The sequence below is a fragment of the Olea europaea genome, chromosome 6 (assembly GCF_002742605.1).
Source record: "Olea europaea var. sylvestris chromosome 6, O_europaea_v1, whole genome shotgun sequence".
In the NCBI taxonomy this organism is placed as follows: Eukaryota; Viridiplantae; Streptophyta; class Magnoliopsida; order Lamiales; family Oleaceae; genus Olea; species Olea europaea.
The window spans coordinates 24,962,119-24,971,220 of record NC_036242.1 but is presented as its reverse complement, the minus strand read 5'-3'; the positions used below and the strand labels follow the sequence as shown (position 1 = coordinate 24,971,220).

At 33.5% G+C, this 9,102-nt stretch overlaps 1 protein-coding gene and 1 pseudogene across 1 annotated transcript; one reads left to right on the top strand and one right to left on the bottom strand.

Annotated features, from left to right (window-relative positions):
- The first annotated feature begins 695 nt into the window (after nt 1-695).
- LOC111396244 (S-adenosylmethionine decarboxylase proenzyme-like) lies at nt 696-3,604 on the top strand. Its single transcript, XM_023022611.1, has 4 exons — nt 696-846; nt 939-1,004; nt 1,939-2,086; nt 2,191-3,604. The coding sequence occupies exon 4, from the start codon at nt 2,369-2,371 to the stop codon at nt 3,434-3,436; it is 1,068 nt and encodes a 355-aa protein (XP_022878379.1). The 5' UTR covers nt 696-846; nt 939-1,004; nt 1,939-2,086; nt 2,191-2,368; the 3' UTR covers nt 3,437-3,604.
- A 2,106-nt stretch (nt 3,605-5,710) lies between these two features.
- LOC111395306 lies at nt 5,711-7,273 on the bottom strand (annotated as a pseudogene).
- Between the last annotated feature and the right edge of the window lie 1,829 nt (nt 7,274-9,102).

The window sequence follows — 9,102 nt, the reverse complement described above, 5'->3', positions numbered from 1 at the left end:
GAAAAATATCACATATAAAAGAAATTATTTTCTTTGATTTGAGGAAGACGAAAATTTACTTCCTCAAAGAAAATATTTTCCTTCGAAAAAATGAAAATTAAGCATATTTTGAAAAGTTAGAAAATATTTTCAAAATTTTCAAAAAAAAACGACAATCAAACATCAAAAATAAGAATTTGAGTGGAAAACTGATACTTTTCTTGAGAAATAAATGCAATCAAACACCCCTTAAATTCAGGTGTCTCCAATTGAGATTTTAATGAATTTTATTAAAATATAGGCTTTCCTAATTAAATTTTAATATATTTCAATGAAATTCTTTAAAATCTAGGTATCATCAATAACTTGTATATTTATAAGAATTTCATTAATACAAGAATTTCAAAAGATTTGGATGGATTTCAGACTTAAAAATAAACACGATAAAATCTTTTGAAATTTTATCATTTATGGTATTCTTATTAATTATATATAAATTTATGAAATTAATTAGAATTTATAATTTCTTAAAATACATTAAAATCTTAATTGATGACATTGAATAATTTAATGAAAGTTTCGAATGAATTTAGGTGGATTTTGCCAAGATCTTCCCTAGTCAATTATGCCATTCGGAAAACTAGGCACGAAATTTCCATAAAAACCATATGGGTAAGACCGTAATATCAGCACATACCAGTGGCATATGTTTATTCCTCATCTCTATAAATAAGGCATCCCATACCAGCTCTAACTCTCACGAGAAGTTTCATACCATCTTCATTATTAAAATCAGAGAAATTCGCGTGAGCGTTTATTTTCCTAGGGTTTCAATTCCGTTCAAAGATCCGCCTCATTTATATTTCTGTAAGCGTTTTATATTTTAATTAAAATTTATCTTTTGATAATGTACGAATGAGATCAGAATTGTCTGATTTGTGTGGTATTGTTGTTTGTAGGAATTGTTGAAAGCCGATTCTGATTTTTGAGGGATTATTTGGTTATAAAATTCAAATCTTGATATTGTAAGTAAGATTTACTTTTTTTCTTTTTTTATTAATTTTAACGCTTTGCGTGATCTGTTTTTCCTTGTGTAGATCTATGATTTTTACTATTCTATTGTTGAAAGATTGTTGTTTGCTTGTTCCTGTTGTGAACTTTATTGGAAAAACGTACCGGGATTTATAGATCTAGACATCTAGTGATTCCTGACTTTCGAGGAAGGACATAATCTTAGGAACCATTTTTAGTTATATATTAGGGGGCCTGTATCTTCTGTAGGATGTTCCATGTATGCATGGATGTCATGTTTATCTCATATATATTAATATATGTATAGATGTGTATTTGTCTGTGTTTGTGCTCTTGTTTCTTGTATTTCTGGATCATTTTTGTATGTGGATGTGATTTTTCTTTTACCATTCTTTTTTGTTAAAGAAAGAATGGTTTATATACTGATTCTGTCTGAGGACCCTGGAAGATATAAGATATAAAATCTAAATTTGAATAGGTTTGGTTCGATTTATGCACTCCATTCATTCAATTCATTCGAAAATTTAATAGTGATTGACTATCAACTTCTGGTTGATTGTTGATTATTAACAATTCTTTTCAAAATTTCATCCCCAAAAAGTTAAAGGTAGGCAATTTTGTTGTAGGATTATGCATCTAAATATCTAATAATATGGAAAAAGGAACACAACATTTTCTACATGAATCAATAGCGACGTGTTAGTAACATATGATTTGTTTCAAATTTGGTATTGTTTTCTTTCTTTTTTGGGAATCTGTTTGGAAATATTTCCTTGCAGCACCATCCGATGAATGCATTTGTCGATAATTACACATTTTTTGACATTTCCAAGGCCCTTTTTGTTGTTGTTTTACTTGATAATTATACTGTGACACTCATTTTACAATTAGTTCTGATTGTATAATTCTTTATTGATGATTATGCAGCAAAGAAATTGATGATCTAATGGAGTCAAAAGGTGGGAAGAAATCTAGTAGTAAATCCTTATCATACGACGCTCCCCTAGGATACATCACTGAAGACGTTCGACCAAACGGTGGCATCAAGAAGTTCAGATCTGCTGCATACTCTAACGTAAGTTTTTGTGTTCCAACTATGAAAGTTTTTGATACTGAGTGTTCTGGAATTTTCAATGAAATGACACTTCTCATGCTGAAATTTCTATTTTCTCTTTGCAGTGCGCTCGCAAACCATCCTGAGATTCCTCAACTAGTCTCCTGATCACGTCTTTGGACGTGTTAAAAGTGTAGTGATAGTAGATTTCGTTTTTTGTTTGTTCAAGCGCTCCTTTTCTTCATTCTTCGCTGCTTTCCTGTTTGCTCTTTTCGATTCTCTAAGCAATTCTCGCTCATAGAAATGGCTTTGCCCGTATCTGCAATTGGTTTTGAAGGTTTTGAAAAAAGGCTTGAAATCTCATTTTTTGAGCCGAGTGTCTTCATTGATCCTGAAGGGAAGGGACTTCGTTCACTTTCCAAAGTACAATTGGACGAGATTCTTCAACCTGCCGAGTGTACCATTGTTTCTTCACTTTCAAATGAATATGTTGATTCATTTGTCCTCTCTGAGTCGAGCCTTTTTGTTTATCCTTATAAGATAATCATCAAGACCTGTGGGACAACAAAGTTGCTACGATCAATCCCACCTATTTTGAAGTTGGCTGGCTCCCTCTCCCTTTCAGTACAAGCTGTGAGATACACCCGTGGAAGCTTCATTTTCCCTGGAGCTCAGTCTTATCCCCATCGCAACTTCTCGGAAGAAGTTGCTGTCCTAGATAGCTATTTTGGGGAACTTGGTTCAGGCGGCAAGGCTTATGTTATGGGCAGTTCCCAGAAACAACAAAAATGGCATGTTTATTCAGCTTGTGCGGGATCTATTGAAACTAACCCTATTTACACATTGGAGATGTGTATGACTGGTTTGGACAGGGAGATGGCTTCTGTTTTCTATAAGAGCGACTCAAGCTCTGCAACGTCGATGACCAATACATCTGGTATAAGAAAAATCCTCCCTAAGTCTGATATATGTGATTTTGAGTTTGAGCCTTGTGGTTATTCCATGAATTCCATTGAAGAAGCTGCAATTTCTACTATTCATGTTACCCCAGAAGACGGGTTTAGTTATGCAAGCTTTGAAGCGGCTGGGTATGATTTGAATAATGTGAATCTGAGCATGCTGATTGAGAGGGTTTTAGCTTGCTTCCGTCCAAAGGAATTTTCTGTTGCTGTGCACGCTGACTTTGGTGCCATGTTACTTGATGACATTGACTCTCAACATTTGAAGGGTTACTCTATCAACGAGGAATGCCATGAAGAGCTGGGATTTGGTGGTTCTATTGTTTACCAGAAGTTTGTTCAGACTGCATACTGCGGGTCGCCGAGGTCTATTCTGAAATGTTTTAGCAATGAGGAAGAAGAAAAGGAGTAGCGTCTAATAATTTGTTTTATGGGTTTGCTGTTATTCTGTTTGCTTAGTGCTCAATGTTACTTTGTCTGTCGTTTGGTCTTTGAACTTCTGTTGTGTGTTAAATGTCATTTGACATCTTATCTTAATATTAATGTTGCTGAATAAATTGTGAACTGTTTTGTTGGTATTGATATGTTGGTTATATTGATATATATTTTATGTTGAAATGCTTTGCTATGATGCTTTTCATTTATCCTCAATTATTTGGGGAAGGTGCTGCAAATAGTGTTCATACTCGATAGAATCACGGTAGCATTTAAGACAATCTTTGGGGATAATTATAAGCTTAATAAATTGTAGTGAGAAAGGGAGGAGAAAATATATGCATAATTTTGATCCTTGAACAATCGTTATGCACGGTGGTTGAAGTACAGACCGATGAACAATCATTAATGTAAAAAGAAAAAGAAGCGAGTTCGTGGGTCATTTTATTCTCTCATATCCATCTTTTTTAGGCTCTGACCAAAGAGTCATTCAACCTCACGGAGTGCAATCAGCTCGCCCGCCACCACCAATAGGTCATGTACTCTCTCTGCCTGGGCTACTGCCACTCCATTCTTCTCGAATCGCCACACAATAAAAGGTCCAACTGCTTCCAAATTTATTTTGCAGCCCCAAATAAGCGTTCGCGCATAAAAAACAACGCTTGAATGTTGACTCCACTACCCCACACCGGATACAGCTGCCCTTATTAATTGCAAATGACACCTGACCAATAGTGAAAACTTCTAGATACGTATCCTACATTTTAATCGAATTCTTTTTAGTTAAAAAACCCATTTCTGGTTGCTTTCGATTTAGTTAAAAAACCCATTTCTGGTTGCTTTTGAACAATTAAGAAATTTTCTAAAAGAAATACACGGGATTCGATTTCTTGCGCATCATGATGGGTCCCGATTATGGGGATAAATCAATAGTGATTTGTACAAGCTAAATCTTCTACTCGATAATTAGGCCAATAAACTGAGTTGGCGAAGAATTATGGAATAATCGATTGTTAACACTTTGAATTGAATAAATGTAGTAATCACCACTAGAATAGTGACGCCTTAAAGAACAAGTGTGTGGTTGTAAGAGTACTAATTAAGGCTCGATACTTGGACAAGATGTTAGCAATATTTATTTATTTATTTATTTTTATTTTTTTGTGCTTTTCAAATAGATATTATTACCGAATAGAGTAAAATTCCAAGTACAAAAATTTTTAACAGAATGTATGAAAATGCTGACATGACAAAATGAGATTGGATAGTTTTTCTTTTTTCCCCATCTTCCAATGATGCCACATTGAGGGTCCACTTGATTGCAATGATGAAATTTGGGTGGAAAAAAAGAATTGAAGGGAATTGAATTGTATAGAATTTATTTTATTGGAAATTGTCAATTAATAGTATTTGATTGATATAATTTTTTATTTAAAAAATGTTAAAATAAAAGTCTTTTTTAGTGTTCGTTTAGCTTTGTTTTTCAAGAAAATTGTCAATTTAAAAGATATTCACTTTTACAATTGTTCTTAGAATTTGTTTCCATTGTCCAAAAAAAAAAAAAAAAATCTATATTTTGATTTTCCTTTGACTTTGTTTTTCATGAAAATTGTTAATTAAAAGGATAAATTTTTTTATAATTGATTTTCTACAAAATTATGGAAAAGGTACATGTGTGGGGAAAAGATGGAAAACGAATTCCATGGAAAACTTTTGTTATCAAACACACAAAATTGGTGGAAAATGAATTCCATTTTCCATGGAAAAAAGGGCCAATCAAACATGGCCGAAAAGATTTTCTGTCAAAAAATTATGTACTTGTAGTATGAATGTAACGAATAAGGATGCTCACATTCTTGTGCATTTATGTATTTTCTTAATGATACTAACTCAAATTAATAAAATAACATAAAACTAGCTAAATTTTTCTAATACATCGTAAAGCTAGATACAATTATCAAAGGCTAATGCAGTTCACACAAGAAAAGAATTCAAAATTCACATTAAATTATTTGAACTCTCAATTAGAGTAAATAAGAATGTTGTGAACATATATTGTAGTAAGGAATATGATACAAATACAATATGTCAAAAGATCTAGTGAAAGGAACTTCATGTATAAATTGCAGCACAGTTCATATTTGTTCATGAATGAATATGATTGAAGCTTGTGTAGAAGCTCGACGGAAACTCACCAAATCTACTAGCATATTTAATTTTCCCTCATTCAGATATGAAAGAGGGGTAATGCTCATCGTTCCAGGGCTCGGTGACAGTTTTCGCGTAAAAATTTGATCAATATCATTTCTTGTGGAACTTCAGATACATCAGTCATCTTTATGGTTTTCAATCGACTGAGACTTAGACTTGAGAGTGCAATCAACGAAGCATCTTTTCTTCTAGAAATCCAAATCAGAAGCTTGTATTGCAGCTGATATATTGCAGAAAGCGTACAGAAACAAATGGTTACACATCGTAAAACAGCTATGCATAATCAATAATATCCAGATTATTTTATATACAAAGCCAAAAGGTAATGTATGGTGAAGCATTTTCTTTGTCTAGTTATCAATCTTATAGTAAATGGAGATGGTTAATTTACCTTTGTAAAGTATATATGTCCAATAAGCCTCTCAAGCTGGGGAACGCCACCCTTGTTAAAATTGTAGCTTGAGCTCTGTTCAAAATGCTCTGCTATGTCATCGTTCATATACATAGCGACAGATATGAATACCAAAAGTTGAGTGTTCACAAGAAATATATCCTTGAATTCACCTTCCAAAGATAAGTACTTGAGATTTGGAGCAAAGACAGTCGATCCTAAACCATCGAAGTACGATAATGTTAGACTCTCAAGGAGAGGACAACTTGCAATGTGGCATTCTATATCATCTGGGGGAATCTGAACTTGTTGAAGATTGAGGTACTTCAAGCAAAGGAAACCATTACAATATGGTGAAGGGTCCAATTCACAACGAACAAGCTCCAAACGAATCAACTTTTTAAAAGAGAAAAGAAAAGATGGCACCCCAAACCACTCACTTTCTCCTAATTCAAGAACCAACTCTTTAATATCTTTCCGTGAAAGGAAAAGTAGCCACTGTTCTATATCATACGAGCTCTGCCAGTACATGGTAGATAGAGAGAACTTGTGAATCGGTCTATCATGAAGAAACAAAAACCGGGTAATAAAATTCACAATACTGTTCTCAACAATTGTTCTTTCATTACATAGGGTCACACATTTGTCATCAAATGCAAGCTGCGTTAAGAGTGGCCCATTTGTATCTCCATCTGCTTGAGAAAATGCTAGTTCTCACGGCATCCTTTATCAGAATCTTTGTGAGGATGGTTTCTATAATGCTCTGGGGCAGATCACTAATCAAATCTCTCAAAATCAATTATTAGTAATCAAGAGTCCATAAATCCAAACTATAAACAGTGACCTATCCTGCAATAATTTAAATCCATCATGCTAATTTCTCAACGGAACTCGTGAAAAAGATTTCTCTCAATTACCTTTTATTAGACAAGTTTCTTGAAAAATATGCACATGAAGGTTCGATTTTGATCATAACAAGACTCGAATATTTGGTGCCTGTGGTAACCAAAGATTATATGTCTCTGCCAATCTAAACTATGATTATTGATTGATTCATATTATTTAGGATAAACATCAAATATTTGATAGTCTAATTAACCTATTTTTCCTCAACTTCATCACCAACCCAATACAATAATCACGGATTTCTTGCATTCTTGTCCTACTTTTTTCAAATGGATCAAAGTAAGGGTAATTGGCACAAAACGTCATTACCTTTCAAGTCTATTGTGGAAAACGTCCCTCCCTTTCATTTTTTGACATTTTTGCCCTCATTTCAACCTTTCTTTGTGCTGGACGTCCTTCCGTCCATATTCCGTTAGTTTTTCCGTTAATTAAAGGGTAATTGGCACAAAACGTCCCTACCTTTCAAGTCTATTGTGGAAAACGTCCCTCCCTTTCATTTTTTGACATTTTTGCCCTCATTTCAACCTTTCTTTGCGCTGGACGTCCTTCTGTCCATATTCCGTCAGTTTTTCCGTTAATTAAATACAAAAATACCTTTTTCTTTCCATAAACAAGGATAAAATTGTCCTCACCCACTTCACCCCTTTTTCCCGCCATCAACTTAGTCCATAAGTAACAGTAGCAGCGACATGAATCTGAAAATACTTTAAATGATTAAGTTAAATAAAGAAAAAATATCGTGAACACATTATATTTCACAATTTCACAACTACTGTTGCTGTCATCTTGTGTTACTGGAAAATTTTAAAAAGACATATTAAATGGGTAGTCAATTTATAATGAGCCAAAATGGTGAATGGCTCTTTTTGGCTCAATGGAGAAGATAAATCGCTCATTTTAAATTGACTCATTATAAATTGACTACCCATTTAATATGTCTTTCTAAATTTTTCCAGTGACACAAGATGACAGCAACAGTAGTTGTGGAATTGTGAAATATAATGTGTTCACGATATTTTTTCTTTATTTAACTTAATCATTTAAAGTATTTTCAGATTCATGTTGCTTCTACTGTTACTTATGGACTAAGTTGATGGCGGGAAAAAAGGGTGAAGTGGGTGAGGACAATTTTACCCTTGTTTATGGAAAGAAAAAGGTATTTTTGTATTTAATTAACGGAAAAACTGACGGAATATGGACGGAAGGACGTCCAGCGCAAAGAAAGGTTGAAATGAGAGCAAAAATGTCAAAAAATGAAAGGTAGGGACGTTTTCTATAATAGACTTAAAAGGTAAGAACGTTTTGTGCCAATTACCCGAATGTTTAACGGAAAAACTGACGGAATATGGACGGAAGGACGTCTAGCGCAAAGAAAGGTTGAAATGAGGGCAAAAATGCCAAAAAATGAAAGATAGGGACATTTTCCACAATAGACTTGAAAGGTAGGGACGTTTTGTGCCAATTACCCATCAAAGTAATTTTCTCAAAATCTAATGACAACCCATTAAACAGAATCAGAATAAGAAAAATGGCAAATAAAACCGAGATCTCGACAAAACGAGTAAACTTGATGGGAGATCATACCGAAAAGCATTACAATTTACAATATAGAAAGCATAGAAAAATTGTAAAATACAGAGACTAGAAATTACCAGAGATTATGTTGAGTAGTAAACTTGATTTTTGGACTAAATAATATGGGCTTAAGGATTTTGCCTATAGGCCCAACATGCATAGCATTTCTAGAAACATTATCTAGAAAAATCTATATAAATATCTACTAGAAAAATCTATGTAAATATCTAAGTAAGATATGTGGTCTTATAAAGAATATTTAGAGAATTCTAGAAAAATATCTTGATGTGTGATCTAGGTGTCTCTTGAAAATGTGTGGACTAAAAGCTTTATATAAACACTATATAAAGGGGTAGTGCCCTCCTTTGTAACAAGCTAAGAAGTGTGTAAAGTCTTGAAATTGAGAAATACAAATTTCCTTTTTCATTTCCTTTTTTCTATTAGTGTTGTCCTCTTAAAAACCTTAGTCAATCCAAGTTAGTAAACCCATCTTTCCTCCAACAAACTGGTATCAGAGCCCTAAGGTTCTCGTGAAAAATGGGATGATTCCTTTTCAAGTC